At 43.2% G+C, this 22,262-nt stretch overlaps 1 protein-coding gene across 1 annotated transcript in view; it reads right to left on the reverse strand.

Moving 5' to 3' along the window:
- Nucleotides 1–1,731: 1,731 nt before the first annotated feature.
- GID4 (GID complex subunit 4 homolog) overlaps nucleotides 1,732–22,262 on the reverse strand; it is a 34,476-nt gene continuing 13,945 nt past the window's right edge. Inside the window, exons 2-6 of the mRNA XM_030212568.1 lie at nucleotides 15,853–15,912; nucleotides 13,256–13,363; nucleotides 8,568–8,669; nucleotides 3,993–4,123; nucleotides 1,732–3,485 (exon numbers count right to left, since the gene is read on the reverse strand). Of these exons, the coding sequence (XP_030068428.1) occupies nucleotides 3,422–3,485; nucleotides 3,993–4,123; nucleotides 8,568–8,669; nucleotides 13,256–13,363; nucleotides 15,853–15,912 (465 nt within the window). The 3' untranslated portion in view covers nucleotides 1,732–3,421. The remainder of the gene's footprint in view (nucleotides 3,486–3,992; nucleotides 4,124–8,567; nucleotides 8,670–13,255; nucleotides 13,364–15,852; nucleotides 15,913–22,262) is intronic.

The following is a 22,262-nucleotide window of genomic DNA, read 5'->3' on the forward strand; positions in this document are numbered from 1 at the left end:
AGTTAAATTACATGTTTGAGTGAAGAAAATTTTTCTCAGATTTGTTTTAAATTTACTACATTGTAGCTTCATCACATGCCCCCTAGTTCTAGTATTTTTGGAAAGCGTGAACAGACGCTTCACATCTACCCATTCAACTGTACTCATTATTTTATAGACCTCTATCATATCTCCCCCTCAGCTGCCTTTTCTCCAAGCTGAAGAGCCCTAGCCGCTTTAGCCTTTTCTCATAGGGAAGTCGTCCCATCCCCTTTATCATTTTCGTCGCCCTTCTCTGCACCTTTTCTAATTCCACCTTCTGCTTAGTGTGCTGCTGCGGCTAAGAAAGCAAATAGAATGTTAGGTATTATTAGGAAAGGAATGGAAAACAAAAATGAGGATGTTATAATGCCTCTGTATCGCTCCATGGTGTGACCGCACCTCGAATGTTGTGTTCAATTCTGGTCGCCGTATCTCAAAAAAGATATAGTGGAATTAGAAAAGGTGCAGAGAAGGGCGACAAAAATGATAAAGGGGATGGGATGACAAGTCACTGCTTGTCCCTGGGGTCAGTAGCTAGACTCTTGCTACCATCTGGGATTCTGTCAGGTACTTGTAACCTGGACTTGCTATTGTTGGAAACAGGATACTGGGCTAGATGGACCACTGGTCTGACCCTGTATGGCTATTCTTATGGTCTTAGGCATATAGGTGCCCGTCTCTAGGAAAACGTGACTGAAGCAGTGAATCCAAAATGCAGAGAATGGCCAATTTGCCATGTCATGAGTCTATAAGAAGTCTGCAAAAGTTACATGTTTGAACTTCTGTAACAAAACAAAACACCCTCCCCTTCCCCCCAAACAAAACAAAAACACAACACACCCACCCAAACACATTACATGAAACGTTTGCATCAAGAGGGTCATTTTATTAACAGGTTACCTAGGTCAGAAGGCCAAATAAATGAATGCTTTCAGGCTATTTTATAAAGACACATAGATGCCCATGTGTCTTTATAAAAGACACAAAAAACCTGCCGAAACGGAGGTTAAAATGCAGCCGCAAACATTTATAGAAGCTCAAAAACTGGTGTAAATGTACAGGGCTGGAATACATGCATAGGTATCTTATAACCTATGAGCATACTTCATGACTACACCTGCAGTCCATTCGAAATGCTCTTCTAAACACACCTTCCCTTGGGTTTCGTAAAATAACCAGCTTGCAAAAAAAATCCTTTAGAAATTAACAAAACATGGAGATTGGTTGCACTGTGTGAAAACAGGAAATAGAGTTCATGTGGTTTTTTTTTTTTTTCTTACAGAAATACTTTATTTTTCAAACATGCACAGTACCAAGTTAGCATCATACTCACACTTAGTAACAACCTCATGCTTGCTGAGGACCAGTCCAGCAGACGGCTGCTTTCTGACTCAAAATACCACATAGCTCTTCTGTACCCAAATTCCACACATTGCATTTTGCAGGCAAATTGCTGAAATGAATGGCTTTTTCTGTACTGGTTAAGCTGCTTATGTTTCTGCAGTAGGATCATCTGATATCCCAATTTAGAGAAATCAAGCTTAAGAAACTTCAGTGGCAGTGCTGATAAGTTTTCAAAATGTATAAAGCATGTCTGAGATCGGAGTGCTTTTTAGGTGTGGTTTATTCATACAGTATATGTTTGTATAATGAAAGTTTAAAATAAAATCAAGCAAACCTCTGTGCATTTTGTGTCTCTCTTTATTTTTATTTTGCACCTACATCTTCATCTCTCCCTCCCAGATGGCTCCGAGAACCCTGGAGGAGGGAATCCTCCACAGCACATCCTCGGTGCAGGGAGCCTGCCTCTCTTGAAGCGGCCATCTTCCTCTGTCCCCAAGTACACCATCTCCATAGCATGCCCAACTAGCCCTGACAAACAGGGGATCTAAATCAAGACCCCTCGCAGGCTGTGCATTTTCTTTCACTGCTGCATTGCTAGTGCTCAGGAATCTCATTCCCCTACACATTGCCTTTTTAGTGTATCTGAAAAATAAGCTCCGCAGAGTTATAAATTGATTTCTTTAGCACTCAGAAAATGCAACTGGAACTCCCCCTTGGAAAAACCCTGCACCTGGTTAGCACGGCATTCCTTACAGAACGGATGCTTAAAATGTTAACGTAAAAGTTCTCTCTTCATTCTCCCCTCCAAACATACACAACACACACACACACATATATATATATACACATTTTGGCACCCAAGGCGTGACTCAGTTCAACCTGGTTAATGTCTTTTTGCTTTGAATACTCCAAAGTCCAATATGATTTGAAAGGACAGTTGCTGCTTTACCTGAGAAAGGTAAGATGAAGCACTGATGTTTGTACAGCCAGAAAGTAGTACAAACCCTAAATGTATATATAGATATAAGCTGGATTATTCTGCGGGACAGGTTAACAAGACAGCTTTTTTTTTTCTCAAAAGTGTTTGCTGATTATACATACAAAAGGAAACCATAATATATCTGACATTTCATCGTTTTCAATGTGAAAACAGAAGATGCATTGTAACTCTGAGCAGTTGTGCATTTGATGCCGGTCCTATCTTACAGGAACCAGAAAAATAAAAATTTTGTAATAAAACTCTTTTTTTTTTTTTTTTTTTTTTAAGTTTAGTTTTAGCTCTGAAAGCTGATGATCGCAAGTTAGAAGCAATCTTACACCTACAAGTAAGGGGAGGTTCAGATTCACAGCCACATCTGGCAGCCTGGATGGAAGTCTTGTGATACATTCCCTTGACATATTGCTGGTGAAAACTAATTACGGTTTGGATCAGATTAGTGGTCTGTAGCATTCCAGAGGGGTTTGTATTATGCCCCTCCCCCATTCCCAACCATTTGGAACTGAAGGACCTACTGACCCCCCTCATTCTGTTCCCTCTTGGGTAAGAGGATTCACTGAGTGATGCTGTTATTCTCCAGCCAGTAACACACATGAGCTGGCCTGCTGTGTCTCCTAGCAAGAACAGGCTTAACCTCGCCTAACTCACTTTCCTCCTGCCTTCTCCCAGACACACCAAGGTGCGATAGGACACAGCGTCTCACTGAAAACTGACTTATCATATCCATTACCAGTCCATTCTTGGTGAATTAGCGAGATGGAGAAAAGGAGGATTTGGTGATACAGAAACTATAGCAACAAGGGAAAAAAAAAAAGTGCAATTAAAGGTTGCTTAAAAACCAGGTTAAAAGTGAATAGTGCCACTTGGAGGGAGGAGGAATCAAAAGCTCTGTCAGCCCTGCTCCGGGGCCTGATGGCTTTTAACATTCATGCGTTCGTTGTCTAGTCCATTGGACAGAAGAGGAAGGCATCGGCGTCTGCCCAGCTTTGGAAGTGTCCTCGCTGACCAAGCGCTCTTCTGCCGTGTTCTTGGTCGTTTACCATCTCTCCTGTGTCTCTGTCACCGGAATTCATAGATTGGTGCACTGTGCTCTGGGACATGAGTTAGATTTAATGACTGATACCTTTAGTGAAGAAGAAAAGACCAGGAAATTGAGAAGGATCAAACAATATTCAGCCACACAGCTCTACTCTACATGAAAATGACATGCTTCTCTCTCTTTGGGGTAGGATATTTAAGTAATATTTGCAGTTTTGCCACATTTTTCCTGCTCTGTGCAGCATGAGCTGGTTAAGAGACACAAAAATACACCATAATTAAACAACATTTTTTCTAGATTATCAGTTCTATAGATGATGCCTTTCTGCCAGACTATCGCTATTGTGTTCATTTTCTAGCTCTGCACAATCTATCATCAATCCGCTACACATTTGTCAGCTCGAGTACACCTGCTGCCTTTAAGTGGGGGCATTAGATCAAAGGGCACATCTGCAGCGATTTTCTAAAACAAGTACCCCGACATCCGGAGGGGCCAGAAGACGAGGCGAGTGAAATGTTACGGAGCCCAACGGCAGAGAGGACACCGGGATCAGGCCTGGGAATGCTGTTAACACAAACATCAGTCTCTTACCATTCCGAGCTGCGGTGGTAGTAATAACCCTCTATAGAAGCTGCAGATTTCTGGAAGCAGATGTAGTAAAAACCAGCAAAGGAAGCACCGCTAATGTCTTTGATTGTGTGATCTGGTACTAAAAACTGCTCCTGCATGCAAGTGACAAACACATGGTTATTATTACAATGAGGAGGCAAATCATCTGCCTTGAACTTGGCATCTTCCAGGAAGTGTTTCTACTTAGGGCAGCCACTGCCAGGGTGGATATTTATGCACACTGAATTACAGCTAAAACAACAGACTATGAAATAATGGCAGATAAAGACCAATTGAGCAAGTGAATCTACTCAGTTGTCTTCCTCACTACTGTGTTAAGCAGATGAGCACATTGATTCCCAGTAGTCAAACAACAACAAAAATAAACAACTTCCCCAAATGCCCTGCACTCGATCTCTCAGCTCCACAACTGTCCTAATTGTTGTACTACTACTACTACTACTATTTGACATTTCTAAAGCGCTACTAGGGTTACGCAGCGCTGTACAATATAACATAGAAGGACAGTCCCTGCTCGAAGAGCTTACAATCTAATGGACGAATGTACAGACAATCAAGTAGTGGCAGTCTAAGGTTAGGTGCCGAAGGCAACATTGAAGAGGTGGGCTTTGAGCAAGGATTTGAAGATGGGTAGGGAGGGGGCTTGGCGTAAGGGCTCAGGAAGTTGATTCCAAGCATAGGGTGAGGCGAGGCAGAATGGGCGGAGCCTGGAGTTGGTGGTGGTGGAGAAGGGTGCTGAGAGGAGGGATTTGTCCTGTGAGCGGAGGTTTTGGGTGGGAACGTAAGGGGAGATGAGGGTGGAGAGGTAATGAGGGGCTGCAGACTGAGTGCATTTGTAGGTGAGAAGGAGAAGCTTGAACTGAATGCGGTATCTGATCGGAAGCCAGTGAAGTGACCTGAGGAGGGGGGTAATATGAGTGTATGTGCCCTTGTTGTTAATGTTATAACCAGGTTACTCCATGAAGAATGCTGGAAGCCTATTGCTCACGTACTTCTGATGTGAAGGTAGTAACTACAATGGCTTCATCCAGTTACCAGAGTCTGTTGCAGTCAGTCATTCCTCTTTACCCACTCGCTTGCATTTTCCTCCTTTTGACTCTCTAAAACTGGGATGGCCAATCATGGTCAGAGGGCCACAACCCAGTTGGGTTTTCCAGATTTCCACTATGAATATGCATGAGATTCATTTGCATACGATGGAAGCAGTACATGCAAATCAATCTCATGCATGTTCATTGCGGAAATCTGGAAAACCCAACTGCGTTGTGGCCTTGAGGGCCGCTGTCGTCCGCCCCTCCTCTAAAAGGGCTGCTTCTCAACCCTCTCCTAGAGGCACACCTAGCCAGTGGGGTGTTCAGGATTACCACGATTAATTTGCACGAGATTAATATATGTAAATCTAATCTTGTGTATATTCACTAGGTGAGCATCCAGGAGAGGCTTGACAAACACTGCACTAAGCTTTAATAGAAAATGAAGCCAGATGAGGCTTTTCTAATCAGCTATAGTAACAGTAGATGATGGCAGAAAAAGACCTGCACGGTCCATCCAGTCTGCCCAACAAGATAAACTCATATGTGCTACTTTTTGTGTATACCCTACACTTTGATTTGTATCTGTCATTTTCAGGGCACAGACCGTATAAGTCTGCCCAGCACTATCCCCGCCTCCCAACCACCAGCCCCGTCTCCCAACCACCGGCTCTAGCACAGACCGTATAAGACTGCCCAGCACTATCCCCGCCTCCCACCACCGGCTCTGGTACAGACCGTATAAGTCTGCCCAGCACTATTCCCGCCTCCCAACCACCAGCCCCGCCTCCCACCACCGGCTCTGGCACAGACCGTATAAGTCTGCCCAGCACTATCCCTGCCTCCCAACCACCAGCCCCGCCTCCCAACCACCGGCTCTGGCACAGACCGTATAAGTCTGCCCAGCACTATCCTCGCCTCCCAACCACCAGCCCCGCCTCCCACCACCGGCTCTGCCACCTAATCTCAGCTAAGCTTCTGAGGATCCATTCCCTCAGAACAGGATTTTCTCTTCAGTTCCGTGTAACTTGGGAGTTTGTGACTTCCCCAGGCTTTTGCAAATTCCATTCCAGGCTTTGTTTCCATGTCCTTCATTGGGAGGCTGTTCCATGCATCCGTCGTTCTTTTAAATAACATTTCCTGATGCTGAACTCGAATCTACTCTTTTGGAGCACCGTACTCAGATCTCTTATTACAGCACTATCTCCTACAGAAAACATTTGTGCCTCGTGCAGTATTCATGTCTGGGAGATGTTTAAATGTCTCCCTCTTCTCTAAGGTATAATACAACATGCCCTGAGCACAACCCAACCCCACCCCTGTTCTTATTCACAGTACATTTATAACCTGATGTAACACATTCAGAGTTCTTTCAATGGAACAGTGGAACATTATTTAGGTTCCTAAGTTCCATCTCAAAGAACTGTGATGCAAACTCTACACCAGTTGGGGAGCTCTTCTCTGAAAAACTGTTACTCAGCTATACCCTGACTGGTAAACCAAGGTGAATAAAGGTAAAGCAATTGTGTCAGAGCTCACACCGAACCTGCATAAGAGCTGTCACGGTAATTCACATTTGTCAGGTTTAAACTAGGGCTGCACATCAACTAAACTGTTTAATCGCACGATTAATTGCATGCATGATTCAAATGTTAAAGAGTTGAAATAAATTTAGCACGTACACATGGTTGTTTATATATTTTTTATTGTTCCTAAACATTCAACTAATAACTTTGATTCGTTTCCTGAGAGAACTCCCCCCCCCCCCCCCCCCACACACACTATTCCTCCAGGCATATGAAAGACAATTCTATAAGTTTGAGCACAGAGATGTGCCAAAAAGTAGCTTTTATGAACATACTTTCTGGATTTACCTGGCATCTCTCTCAGTAGTATGTGCAGGTGAGCTACATTCAGGCACACTAGGTATTTCCCTGTCCCCAGGGGAATTAGAATCTAATTTTGTACTTGAGGCAATAGAAGGTTAGGCGACTTGCCCAAGATCACAGGGACCAGCAGCAAGATTTGAACCTGGCTTTGCTGGTTGTCAGCCTGGTACTCTAACCACTAAGCTACTTCTCCGCAAAGCTACAGTTACTACTACTATTTAGCATTTCTATAGCGCTACAAGGCGTACGCAGCGCTGTACAAGCATAGAAGAAAGACAGTCCCTGCTCAAAGAGCTTACAATCTAATAGACAAAAAATAAAGTAAGCAAATCAAATCAATTATTGTGTACAGGAAGGAGGAGGGTAGGTGGAGGCAGGTGGTTACGAGTCAAAAGCAATGTTAAATAGGTGGGCTTTCAGTCTAGATTTAAAGGTGGCCAAGGAAGGGGCAAGACGTAGGCGCTCTGGAAGTTTATTCCAGGCGTAGGGTGCATAAGTTACTTACTTGCATAAGTTCACTAGATGCTGTTTCTATAAGGTAGTGATAAGTCAAGCGCAACAAATTTTGACTCAATCTGGGAGCCAGCCCCAAAATTTAGGAGCCAGCAGCTGAAACTACTTTCAGTTCCTGTCTACCCCACACTCAACACTGTTCATGGGGAAATTAGAGTGTGAATGGAGTTGGTGGGGGGAATCCCCCTTCGTGATCAGCAGCTCCTTTACAAACTCATTTACTAAGGCTCTTTCCCATTCCGTGTCTAAAAGTTTAGTAAATCAGTCCCTTAAGGTACCACTGAACATCACTGCCAGAAACTAGTAGTCTTCCTTCTGGCAGCATGGTGTCAGCTGTGTGACATCACCTACAAGATGGGTGACAAATGGCACACAATCGCCTTGCCTTGTGCAGCCCCCTGTTATCCACAGCCACAGGCAGCTGCAGCAGCTGTGCTGTTCATGCTCTCTCCTGCTCCCCAGCTGAAATCGTGCTGCAAGACGAGAAGAGAGTGAATAACCACATATCTGGCTGCTTCCGTCCCCGTGTCTGCCTGGAGCAGCACCGTACCTCTGAAAAGGACTAGCAGCACGGGTGGCTATGAGGGAGGTTTGGCAGCTCTACCAGGGTCAATGGCAGGAAATGCTTCTTCCAAAGTCCTAAGGCTTGGAACGCCAAGAGAGGCTACCGGAGCACCAGAATGAAGCTTGGAACACACAGACAGCCAATGGAAGGAGTTAAAGTGAGCCTCGGGGTCTTGCAATTAATGAGGCAAACAGCTGTACCAAGGCCAATGACCTTGCAAGCCTTCTGGGCATGCTCACATGTAAGAGGCCCCTAACTAAGCATCTCTTCAGGCCCGATATATCAAAGGATTTTTTTTTTCTATACCACAGAACAAAAGAAAACCCTTGTTACAATGATTAAAAAATGTGTTTCCTGAATTTACCCTTTCTATATTATAGCAGAACTCTTATTATCCAAAAAGATGGACTTATTCAATTTATTTCTCAGAAAAGCACATGCTCAAATGAAATCTGAAAATAAGATTTATACTAATCATTACTACCCCAGGTACTGACAAAACTAATTTAATCCAGGTGTCATAGGGAACAGAACTTACCTTCCACCTCATGAAGACATAATCCCCGTTCTTTAATTCCTCATAATCAAAGTCATCTGAATTAAATGTTTTTGCATACTGATAAAAGGCCTGGAATTTGCCCTACAAGTCAAGAGAGAAAACCCTATGTTACAATTTAAGGGTACAACGGTATAGTAGAGAGACTTCTCCCAGTTTGGCTATTGCAGTGGATTTCTTCCCTGGGATGATCTAGTACTAGAACCCTTCCCACCAAAATATCGAGTCTCTGTAAAATCACTTCCTCTGCCCACATGTTCTAAAGCAATGTTTCTTCAATCTGTCCTGGAGGACCACCAGCCTGTCTGGTTTTCAGGATATCCCTAAGGAATAGCTGGCATAAATCTACAAATGAATGAATGAGGACAAGTTGGAAACAAATTTTATAAAATTGAATTAAATTTAACCAAGAGAACGTATTATTCAACATTAGAGAGAACAGAAAAACTTGCAAAAATTATTTGGTTTACTGCAGCAAAATCTAAAATGTCCTATTTCTTCTAGTCAACCTTCTGCAGAGGCTCTGGCTGACTATTTTGCTTCTGAAGTCAAAACTATTCAATCTTTTCAGGCAATTTCTGGGATTGCTAATTGCTATGTTGAACTAATTTCTGAGAATACAGATTTAGATAAGATTCCCAATTGATAGGACTTGGTCTAAATTTCAGCCTGTGTTAATCTATTCACCCAAGGGTCTCGAGCTGATGATCTAGATCAGAGGGTCCAAATTATTGAAAAACCTTTCATTTGATCTTCTAAATTGGCTCGTTTGTTAACATTACTTTAGACTTAGATTGGTTTTTGGAGGCCGTATCTTGCTAAGGATGTAAAAAGAATTGAAGCGGTGCAAAGAAAAGCTACGAGGATGGTATGGGATTTGTGTTACGAGACGTATGAGGAGAGACTTGCGGACCTGAACATGTATACCCTGGAGGAAAGGAGGAACAGGGGTGATACGATACAGACGTTCAAATATTTGAAAGGTATTAATCCGCAAACGAACCTTTTCTGGAGATGGGAAGGCGGTAGAACGAGAGGGCATGAAATGAGATTGAAGGGGGGCAGACTCAAGAAGAATGTCAGGAAGTATTTTTTCACGGAGAGGGTGGTGGATGCTTGGAATGCCCTCCCGCGGGAGGTGGTGGAGATGAAAACGGTAACGGAATTCAAACATGCGTAGGATAAACATAAAGGAATCCTGTGCAGAAGGAAGGGATCCTCAGGAGCTTAGCCTAGAATGGGTGGCAGAGCTGGTGGTTGGGAGGCGGGGCTAGTGCTGGGCAGACATATACGGTCTGTGCTGGGGCTGCTGGTTGGCAGGCGGGACTAGTGCTGGGCAGACTTATACGGTCTGTGCCAGAGCCGGTGGTGGGAGGCAGGGATAGTGCTGGGCAGACTTATAGGGTCTGTGCCAGAGCTGGTGGTTGGGAGGTGGGGATAGGGCTGGCCAGACTTATACGGTCTGTGCACTAAAGAGGACAGTACAATTAAAGTAGCACATATGAATTTATCTTCTTGGGCAGACTGGATGGCCCTTGCATGTCTTTTTCTGCCGTCATCTACTATGTTACTATGTTTCCTCAAGAAATAGGGAGCATTGTTTTGACTCCAAGACCAAAGCAGCCTGATGGAGACTTATCTCAAGTTTCTAATTTCGGGCCGATAGCAAATATTCCATTCCTCACTAAACTGGTTGAATTTGTGGTTGGCTCTCAGTTATCCGACTATTTAGATAGATATGCTCCGTTGTATAGTTCATAGCATGGGTTTTGTTCCTTCCATAGTACAGAGACCCTGCCGTTGTCATTAACTACTAAAGTTAAGCGGGTATTGTGCACAGGTCCTGAGATGATGGATGTTACAATCTGATATCTCTGCAGCATTTAATACTGTTAATCATATCATCTTATTAGAACTACTCTCTGAAGTTGGACTGGTAGTCTCTGTCTTCTATTGGTTTGAGTCTTTCCTGAAGAACAGACAATATTTAGTATTAAAGGATGGTACTTTTTCATCTTCATGGGTACCCCCTTGCGGGGTTCCCCAAGGTTCATCTATCTCTCCCCTTTTATATAACTTATATATAAGAGTTTGCTTGGGCAAGTTTCTTTTGAATCCAAGCGCGCTTATGTTGCCTTATATGCTGATGACATCTTTGTATTGGTTCCTACTGCTTTGGAGGTTGACTCTACCTTCTCTATCATAAATGATTGTATTGGTAGGATCAGAGACTGGTCCATGTCAGTATGACTTAAATTGAATGCTGATAAGACCAGGACCTTATGGTTTACTTTAAATTTGCAAAATATCCCTCAGTGTATTCCAACTCATGGTGGGGCACAACTAAATGTTGAAAGGGTGTCCAAAGTCTTGGGGATGCTGTTGGATTCCTCACCGACGAGGGAGCCTCAGATCAATGGTCGGTTCGGAAAGCTTACTTTAAATTGAAGCGACTGCGTCCGTTACGTTTTTATTTTCTGCGAAATCATTTCAGAATCATTGTGCAGCTTTCAATTTTGGCTCTATTCGATTACGAAAATTCTTTGTAACCTGTTAAGATGCTTTCTAAAATTCAATTAATTCGACATTCAGCTGCAAGATTAATGTTCTGTAAATCTCAAAGAGATCGTGCGACTCCTTTATTGAAGGAGTTACACTGGCTACCGATACAGGCTCAGATTCATTTTAAAGTGTTACGTTTAGTTTTTAAGATCTTAATAAGTGCTTGTCATGAAGATTTATCTCAACTGGTGAGAATGTTCAACTTTAATGCAACCCCTAGCAGGCGTAATCAGTTACTCCTGACCTTTCCTATGATCAAGAATGTGAGATTTATAGGCTTTATTGTCCCATTCTTTTCTATTTTTAGCTGTTCGATTATGGAATGATGTCCCAGATAGAACTGCGCTCAATGAGTTGTTATTCTTTTCGCAAAGTGTTGAAAACATATTTAAGTAGACTATGACACTGTAATTTGTTAAATGTTATTTCTGTTATACTTTGTAATTCCTGATGTATCAGCCTCTTTTGATATTGTATTCTCGCCTTGAATCTCAGTTGAGAGTGCTGGCGGGTGATAAGTCTCATATAACATAACTGCATGCCTGTTCCCATTATATGAAAATGTCTTTTAGGCATCTTCATTAGGTTATCCTAAAAACCTGACTGGCTGGTGGTCCCTTCGGACAGGTTTGCAAAATCACTGTTATAAAGGAAGACGCTCCCCATTAACTCTTGTTTAGTTTCTACATAACATTCATTCTGCAGCTTCTAGTAACTTAAGACTTTGGTGCTATCCACTGCAAATTTTCATTTTTCCTAAGAAAGACTGTTAAAAAGCAGTCAAACGTTATATATGTCAAAACAGCTGCTGGCTTCCATTTGCATAAATGTTTTTTTTTTATTTTCAATAGTTATTGATGATTAACAGCTTAAACAAAAACTTAACATTCTACCATAATTATATGCTTAGATACAATTCATTCAACTGTGTCATCAAGGTTTTACATTCCCCCCCCCCCCACCTCCCTTCCTATTATGCAACAATTTATAGTAATGACCAATCAGCATAACAAAATTAGCAAGAAATGAACACTGATTCCGAAATCCCAACACACCCAATACAGATGGAACCATACCACTGGTCATCAAACTGTTAATAGTTCCATCCCCCCTCCCCACCCAACTCACCATACCTAAAACTTTAGTATTACACCCCTCCCTCCCGCACTACCCCCCTCTCCCTTAAAATCCTTTGGGTAAATGTTTTAAATGCTTGCTGATGATCCAAGTCTCAATGGCACAATGGTAAGTGATGCACAGGGCTGTAGAATCCTGCATCCTACTCTCTGTAGGAGCAAGGGAAGGGACAAAGAGGTTGACAGGTGCTGCAACACACACAGTACTCTGGGCATTTTCAAACTAAAAAGAAAATAAATACCTCTATCATTGTAGAATGGAGCACTTCATAACCCCTACCTCCCCCAAGTGAGAACATGACAGACAAAAATAAGATCCAAGGACATGTCAACCAACCTAGAAATCAAATTTACTGCCAGATGCTCAGTTATCCATAATTGTCAAAAAGGAACAAATGATTGGCAGCATGTACGAACAGTCCTTAAAGTACCAAAAAGGTCCTGCATGCAACGGGCTATGTGCACATTTCAGGCTGTACCCAAGTGTTGCACAAGTACACAAGTATTGCCATACTGGGAAAGACCAAAGGTCCATCAAGCCCAGCATCCTGTTTCCAACAGTGGCCAATCCAGGTCACAAATACCTGGCAAGATCCCCAAAAAAGTGCAAAACATTTTATACTGCTTATCCCAGAAACAGTGGATTTTCCCCAAGTCCATTTAATAATGGTCTATGGACTTTTCCTTTAGGAAGCAGTCCAAACCTTTTTAAAACTCCGCTAAGCTACCCACCTTTACCACATTCCCTGGCAACAAATTCCCAGAATTTAATTACACGTTGAGTGAAGAAAAATTTCTCCGATTCATTTTAAATTTACTACATTGTAGCTTCATTGCATGCCCCCTAGTCCTAGTATTTTTGGAAAGTGTAAACAGGCGCTTTACATCTACCCGCTCAACTCCACTCATTATTTTATAGATAGAATGAGAAGCAGAAGTGAAAAAGAAAAGAAATCAAAAGAAACTTTTTACCCAGTGCTTACGATCTACATCTTCATCAGCGTCCCATTTCCTGGTTAAAAATGGATGCTTTTTACTAATAATTTCTCCTTCAAAGAAGGTGGTAAGTGTTGGGTACTCCTGCAAGGAAAAGCCAAAGTTTTATTTTGAAGACACAGCTTTGAATACTTACAGCTACACAGATCAACCCTTTGGAAGAAGGCTCAAAAGCTTGCAAACAAGGAGGCAAAGGCCAAAGAGCAGTAAGAGAATGAACACTCCCCACCCCCACCCCCCAATCCCCATTACAGTGAAGGGAAGCACAGAGGGCCCGATACAGAAAGGCTTGCAGTAGAACATAGAGCGTACGAGTGCAATACTCTGCCATGCAGAAAGTTAAATGTATTCTAATTCTATGCATGCAAAACTTGTGTCTAAAGGAGGAGGGGGAGGTGCCGCATGCATGTGTAGAAAGATTTCACGGCAAGCACGGATTCTTTTGTGCATATCCGAAAGAAAACGGACGTGCCAGTACACATCAGCACCTGCTCTTCTGCGCCTAAATATGAGCATCACAAAAGCAATTTTTGTGAGACTCCTATTTAGGAACAGAACAGGCGCTGATGTGCATTTTCACTTTTGTTCACACACGTACACGTCTGTAACCTCCTGTCTGCCCTCACAGGGGCTTCCTTCAGGTTGAAAAACGAGACAAAAACCAGCAGTTAAATCTCAAAAACCAATATGGAATCCTCTCTGACAGCCCTTGTATGCAGCCCCGAACCTGGCGAACTGCGCATCAAAAGCCCTGTTTATCTCTCCGCATTGCCGTTGAATACTCAATAACCTCATCTTAATGCAATGTGCAGCCATGCATTCCACATGGGTTAACATCTGCATTCAATCCCTCTTTGTATTGTTCGCCGCGTTCAACCCTCACTAACTACATGATTAGGCCACGGTAGCCTTCTGCATCAGCCCCACAGAGCTGAAGTTTTTTGCCCAAGATCAGTGAATCCATGGCAGAATCTGGATAGGACACCAAGACTATCCAGTCCATTCATAAGGTCTACGAGAACTGCCTCAGGCTGTAGTTTGTGCTTCTCTATCTTCTCTTAACTCACTCACCAGGTTCTCCTGTCCACGAGTTCTCTTCTCTCACCATGTCCACCATCCACTTGTGTCCCTATTGTCCCCCACATTAAATATCTCCCTTCTGTGTCCCTATACTTCCCTGTCCAATATTTCCCCTGTGCTCATATCCCCAAATCCATCATCACCTCTATCTCCCTATCCTTTCCCCGTATGTTGAACAAAATCTTCCTTCAGTGTCTGGCATTGCCCCTCCGTGTTCACATACCATCCCCACACTGAATCTCCCATTTGTGTCCCTCCTCCCACATGAACTCATTTCTCCTCTGTTTTCATTACCTCCCTATATCCAGCTTCTCCCCTCTCTTCCTCTTCCACACCAATGTGTCTTCTCCAACCCGACCCAGCTTCCCTCTTTCTCCTCCCCCACCCATTTCAGAATCTTGTTCACCTGTCTGTCCTCTTTCCCTTTCTCCTTCCCGCTGTGGGTTCAGCATTTGACTCCCTCTTCTTTCTTCCCCTTGGTCCGGAATCTCTTTCCCTTCCCTGTAGCCCCCTTCCTCCCAGGGTCCAACCAGCACCTCTCTCCTTTCCCTCCAGCCCTCCTCTTCCCATGGGTACAGCCCCCACATCTCTCCCTATACTCCAGCCCCCCCTCTTCCCATGGGTTCAGCCCCCACCCTTTCAAACCACCCCTCCTTTCCCTCAAGCCCCCCTCTTCCCATGGGTCCAGTCCCTACCTCTCTCCTCCAGCCCCCAACTTTCTCTCCAGTCACCCCTCTCCCATGGGTTTAGCCAGCCTCCCATGGATCCAGCCAGCCCCCCCACCTTTCTTTCCAGCCCCACCTCCCACTCCCCATGAGACCAACCAGCTTTTCTCCTCTTCCCCCCCCCCCCCCCCCCAAGGTGTCACTCGGAGGAGGAGGTCTGGTGTCACACTTTCCTGCTGCCAGTTGGTAGCGATTCACACATGCCAGCTCCGTAGCCTTCCTCTTGCCAAGTCCCGCCCTCTCTCCTGCAACTTCCTGTGGCCTGCAGAAAAGTTAAGTGACTCCAATACCCCAACCAACAAAGCAGACCAAATAGAGCAAACACAGCTTTATTAAAATCAGATGCATCTGCTTTTAGCTGTGTTTGCTCGTCTCTCTTTGGTCTGTTCTGTAGGTTGGAGGATGGTTTGCGTTGTCCATGCTGCGAGTGACTCTAATACCTCCCTGAGTGACACCTGCAGGGAGGAGAGGATTCTTTTTTTTTTTTTTTTTTTTTTTTTTACTGTGGGTAACAAGGCTTTTTACCATTTCCATGGAGTGGTAAAACGTTTGGTTCCTGTATCCACAGTAAATGGTTTTTTGTTTTTTTTTAATAAAGAGTGTTGCTGTGGATTTACCACGGTCTATTCCTGGTAAATGGTAACCATGTCACTCTGTCCTCAGCAACGTCTGTAGGAATTCAGTGAAATTAAAAAGAGTTCCAGGGACTGCTAACACAGTAAGTCAAATGTGATGTCCTTTTTGTTTTGGGACATTCCCAGGACTCACTTCTGTAAGGCCTTTAATCTTCAAGTAGCCACAGAGATAAGAGTTCTCCATATCCACGTGCTGAAGAAGAAAGCAGAAAACATGGTCAGATGTTTACAGACTCCGTTCAGTGTAAGCTTCCTGGTACACTTCAAATCTAGTTCCAAGGGCTGTTACAGCAAGAGACTGCAAAAGCTAAGTTCATATTTCAATGACTGTATACAGCAGTTTTAAGAGACAAAATACATTACATGAGATGTGAACATTTTCAGGCACAGTTCTAATCCCAAATGATCTGCTAGGATTTGCCCTAATTGTTACTGCGGTGGGCTGAGAACCTGGTGAGCCAGTTGAACTCCCACTGCGGCTCCTTAACCCTAGGAAAATCACTTAACCCTCCACTGCCCCAGGTAATAAGACTTAGATTTTGAGCCCACTAGGGACAAAGTACTTGCATGTAATATATGTAAACTTCAATAATTATGGCAATGTGTTAATCCCAACTCTGGCAAGAAAATCCAAATATTTAAACATGGAGTCCAAATGAATACTTCTACTGTAGATTTAATTGTGAATTTTAAACAGATCTCAGTAGGGCAAATCGAAGCTGCTGAAGGGTTTTTTGCTTTGTTTTTTAAATCAAGCACTCAGTTTGTCATCGGTTTCTTTATTTTTTCTATGTAAGACTTATAACTCTCTCTGGTCAAATATCTTGAAAGCATTAATAATTGAGAACATAGTAACATAGTAAATGACGGCAGAACAAGACCTGCACGGTCCATCCAGTCTGCCCAACAAGATAAACTCATATGTGCTACTTTTTGTGTATACCTTACCTTGATTTGTACCTGTCCTTTTCAGGGCACAGACCGTGTAAGTCTGCCCAGCACTATCCCTGCCTCCCAACCACCAGCCCCGCCTCCCAACCACTGGCTCTGGCACAGACCGTATAAGTCTGCCCAGCACTATCCCTGTCTCCCGCCACCGGCTCTGCCACCCACTCTCGGCTAAGCTCCTTAGGATCCATTGCTTCGGCACAGGATTCCTTTATGCTTATCCCACGCATGTCTGAATTCCGTTACCGTTTTCATTTCCACCATCTCCCGTGGGAGGGCATTCCAAGCATCCACTACTCTCTCCATGAAAAAATACTTCCTGACATTTTTCTTGAGTCTGCCCCCCTTCAATCTCATTTCATGTCCTCTCGTTCTACCGCCTTCCCACCTCCGGAAAAGGTTCGTTTGCGGATTAATACTTTTCAAATATTTGAACGTCTGTATCATATCACCCCTGTTTCCCCTTTCTTCCAGAGTATACATGTTCAGGTCATCAAGTCTCTCCTCATACGTCTTGTAACGCAAATCCCTTACCATTCTCGTAGCTTTTCTTTTCTTCAATTCTTTTTACATCCTTCGCAAGGTACGGCCTCCAAAACTGAACACAATACTCTAGGTGGGGCCTCACCAACGACTTATACAGGGGCATCAACACCTCCTTTCTTCTGCTGGTCACACCTCTCTCTATACAGCCTAACAACCTTCTAGCTACGGCCACCGCCTTGTCACACTGTTTCGTCGCCTTCAGATCCTCAGATACTATCACCCCAAGATCCCTCTCCCCGTCCGTACCTATCAGACTCTCCCTGCCTAACACATACGTCTCCCGAGGATTTCTATTCCCTAAGTGCATCACTTTGCATTTCTTCGCATTGAATTTTAATTGTCAAACCTTAGACCATTCTTCTAGCTTCCTCAGATCCTTTTTCATGTTTTCCACTCCCTCCCTGGTGTCCACTCTGTTACAGATCTTAGTATCATCCGCAAATAGGCAAACTTTACCTTCTAACCCTTCGGCAATGTCACTCACAAATATATTGAACAGAATCGGTCCCAGCACCGATCCTTGAGGCACACCACTACTCACCTTTCCCTCCTCTGAGCGAATTCCATTTACTACCACCCTCTGGCTTCTGTCGGCAGGGGCAAACAGTCCGGCATGGCACATATTTCGCTTAAAGCTGTTTCAAGGACATACCCCCATTACACTTTAAACTCCTTTTTTTGCCGACCAGCGATGCCATCACTGGTCGGCATGAAAAGAAGTTTAACTGCCAGGAAGTCGGAAATAAAGAATGAAATAACCCAGTCTCATTCCATGTAAACTAACGGTTCTGAACAAGGCTACTCCAATGGTACTATGGAGAACTAGAGCAAACAGAACGATTAAAAAATGAACGGTGAGGCACATCTCTTGGCAGGATGCACGTCTGAAACACTGCCTAATACACAGAAGATAAAGTTTTCTTCATAAAGGATGGGGCACATCAGAAGACTTCTTTCAGTGCAGGCTCTCGAGAGCAGTTTGTTAAGTTTTTAAGAATTTTGGGAGCCGGTTCTCCATGGCTACTTTAACAAATGGATCCCAAAATGTGGGCTTGGGCCCCTCCTGAATCCTCTTTTACTTTGCTGGCGAGAGAGAGCCACCAGCACACCCCTGAGTGCAGGTCAGGTTATCCAAAGTCACAAATGTCTCTCCAGAGATCACCACACCCCCTACTCAATTTCTAAACATCCTTCTCTCTCACCACCACAGACTCTGTAAACTGTCCCACAAGAGCTTGAAGCCAGCCACTGTTTTGGCCGTCACCATGTCCACAAACAAATTCACACAACAGGTGTGGATCTCTTTTCCAAACACAATTAAGTTCTGAAGAGACTTGAAAATGATTTTGCAACACAGGCGGCAGCAGTTACCGCCAGCTGATTCACAGAAGACAGCCACAATAAAAAACCATGAGTTAGCTTAGTTGGAAGGACCCACAACATGTACGTGGGACTATAATTGACACAGAGGACAATGTTATAACTATAGAAGCCCTGGATTACAAATGAAGTTGTCTTATGGCAAGAACGGGATATAGATGATGAAACACTGATCTGGACGGTGGGAACCACATAGGTTTATGAGGATGATCATCATAGACTTACTGAACTAACCTAATAGTAGATAATACAAGGATGAAGAGAAGAATGTTGAGTAATTATAAAACACTGCATTGATATTTATGTTAAGTTGCACTGTATGGTTAAAGTTTAAAATGTGTTAGTAATCGATAGAGGGGTCAAAAACATGTAAAAGATTCATCAGCGAGCTAATATATAGAGGGAAACAGTAGGACGAATATACTGCATACAAATGAGAACAGGGGGGAAAAAAAGGGAAAGGCGTCGAAGGTGACCTAATTCCAATAGGAATAGAAGGGGATAGAAGGGGGGGAGAGGGGATTCACAGGGGAAGGGAAGAGATAGGGGAGGGGAGGAGGGAGGGAGGGTACAGGAGACATTACCAGACAACACAAGTGATACCTGAAAAGAAAGATAGACTATTCGCCCGATTATTTGAACAGGGGGGGGGGGGGGGGGGGGCTGGAGGCTGGACTGGCTCCTCTCGGACACCAAAATCATGTAAATATGGAGATGGAGGGCCAAAGCAGATACACTAATTAAGGTTATTACATGGAATGTTGGGGGCATCCCTTCGCCCATAAAAAGATCAAAAATCTTAAGACACCTCCAAAGGCTTAGGGCTGACATAGCCTTTTTACAAGAGACACATTTAACTGCAGAAGAACATGCTAAATTGAATAAATGGTGGGTGGGGGAATGTATGTCAACAGCAGCGGTGGGGAGAAAAGGGGAGTAGCAATTCTAATTAGAAAAGGAATAACAAACCACATTCATAAGATAATCCAGGATCCTGAGGGACGATATGTGTTAGCTATTGTCACAATTAATAGACAAAAACTCTTACTGGGCAGTATATACACCCCAAATGTCCTAGATCTTAAATTCTACAAAAAACTAGTGGCAAAAATAGCATGTTTAGAATCAATACCAATAATACTGGGAGGAGATTTTAATATGACCTGGGATCTACAAGTGGACCGTTCGCACCCTCCGGCAACAATTCACCGAACACAAACTAGAGGACTACCTGAATTATGCACCACACTAGATCTCATAGATATATGGAGGACGTTGCATCCTGGGATCAGAGAATATACACATATGTCAAGAGCTCATGGTACCTCTTCCAGGATTGACTACCTATTAACATCAAGCACATTATTTCCCACAATTAGAGACGCTGATATAGGACCGTGCGTTATCTCGGATCATGCGACGGTACATATGAATTGGATGGGGGGAGGGGAAGAAGAGAAATTTCGGGGGTGGGCGTTCCCAACGTATCTAGTAAATAATGTGAGATTTCGAGAACATTTACAAACGAAATGGGCAGAGTATAAACATTTTAATGAAGACACAGTACCAACTTCAACTAGTTTTTGGGAAGCCGCAAAGGTGGTCTTGCGGGGAGAAACTATCAGTTTTACTACCCAATACAAGCATGCAAGAGATAGGGAAATTCTGAGATTGGAGAAACAATTGAGAGAAGTGAATAGACACTATGGCTTAAATCCTTGCCCTCGGCTTCGACAGGAGATATTAGAAATACAGGCGGCTTATAACTCCTTACTACATGATAGGGAAGTGAAATCCCAAACATATTATAGATTCCAATTGTATAAATTTGGGAACAAGGGAGGGAAACTTCTGGCAAGAGTTATTGCCCCTAGATACGCTTCCAGAAATATCACTAGTATAAAAACACAAGAGGGAAATTTGATACATTCCAATAAAGGAATTAGACAGGAATTTAAAACATATTATCAACACCTATATAGCTCTACAGAACAAGAAGGGCTATCAGGCACGCAATATCTTCAAAACCTTACGATCCCACAGATAAATGAACATGACCGCAATCTACTGAACGCGGAGATTAGTGAGGATGAGATCACATGGGCTATAGGACATAGCAAGATGGGTAAAGCGCCAGGTCCCGATGGATACAAAGCAGAATTTTATAAATTAATGGGGGAGTCGATTGTACCTACATTAACTAAAGTGTTTAAAGAATGGATATCAAATGGTACATTACCTGAACATTTAAATCTAGCGCGTATAATTGTGTTTCCAAAGCCTAGTCGAGATGAGCAACTGGTAACATCGTATCGCCCTATATCGCTTATTAACCATGAAGCCAAACTATTCGCAAAAATTTTAGCAAATAGACTAGGCCGTGTTCTACCAAAAATAATCCATGAAGCTCAAGTTGGTTTTGTGCAGGGTAGGTCGGTGGCTAAGAATCTCAGACGAATTTTGACATCATTGGAATATTTAGAGCACACTAATGAACAAGCTTTAATGATTAGTTTTGACGCTGAAAAGGCGTTCGATAAAGTGGAATGGTCTTTCTTATATGAGGTGATGGAGGGATATGGTATAAAAGGAGAGTTTGTACAGGCGATTAAAGCTTTATATGCAGACCCTCTAGCGCAGGTAATGGTCAATGGGAACTTATCTGAGGTAATTCATATAGGCAGGGGAACGAGACAAGGCTGCCCGCTATCGCCCTTACTATTTGCACTATATTTAGACCCTCTAATTAGGGATATTCAAGAATGCCCAGCAGTGCCTGGACTGGACATACAACATCAGCAGTTCAAAATGGCTGCATTTGCAGATGATTTGCTAATTATTTTAAAGAACCCAAAAGAAGCGCTGGGTAATGTATTAGAGATTTTTAGGGAGTTTGGAGACTACTCGGGATTCACGTTAAACCTTGACAAATCAGAGGCCTTAGCTATAAATACAGATGCCCATAGCCTGTGGCCCATAGATTTCCCTTTAAAGCGGGCAACTAAATCTTTTAAATATTTAGGGATTCTATTACCGGTAAATACAAGAGATTTATATGATTTAAATGTTAGCAAACTCAAAGAGCAGACCATGCACCAGTTAAATTCTTGGCAAAACCTTACGATATCCTTGACAGGGAGGATATGTTTAATGAGGATGGTGATAATGCCGCGGTGGCTGTATGTTTTACAGGTTCTACCACTAAAACTCAAGCAGACTGACATAAAATACTTTTATAAAATTCTGAGAAAATTCTGTTGGGCTGGGAAAAGGGCCAAACTTCAATTGAAATTCTTGCTAGGAGGGTGGAGACAAGGGGGAATGGGGATTCCAAATATTAAATACTACAATATAGCTTGCTTGCTAAGACAGGTTAGAGATTGGGTAATGAATACATCGGATCATACACCACTTGAGTATGAGATAGTATACTTCGCCCCATATAATTATCTAGCGTTATTACATACACAGAATAAGATACTCCCCCATAGATTTAAACATAGTGTTTTGCTCCAGCCTACCAGGGAAGCGTGGAGATTTATAGGGAAACTTCTGGGGGGAGACCCCTTTAATACAGAGTTATTAACTATTAGGGGCAACCCGATGTTTGTACCGGGGATAGAGAATCCAACTTTTGTCACGTGGGAAAGAAACGGCATAGCAATTATG

The sequence above is a fragment of the Microcaecilia unicolor genome, chromosome 8 (assembly GCF_901765095.1).
Source record: "Microcaecilia unicolor chromosome 8, aMicUni1.1, whole genome shotgun sequence".
NCBI classification, from domain to species: Eukaryota; Metazoa; Chordata; class Amphibia; order Gymnophiona; family Siphonopidae; genus Microcaecilia; species Microcaecilia unicolor.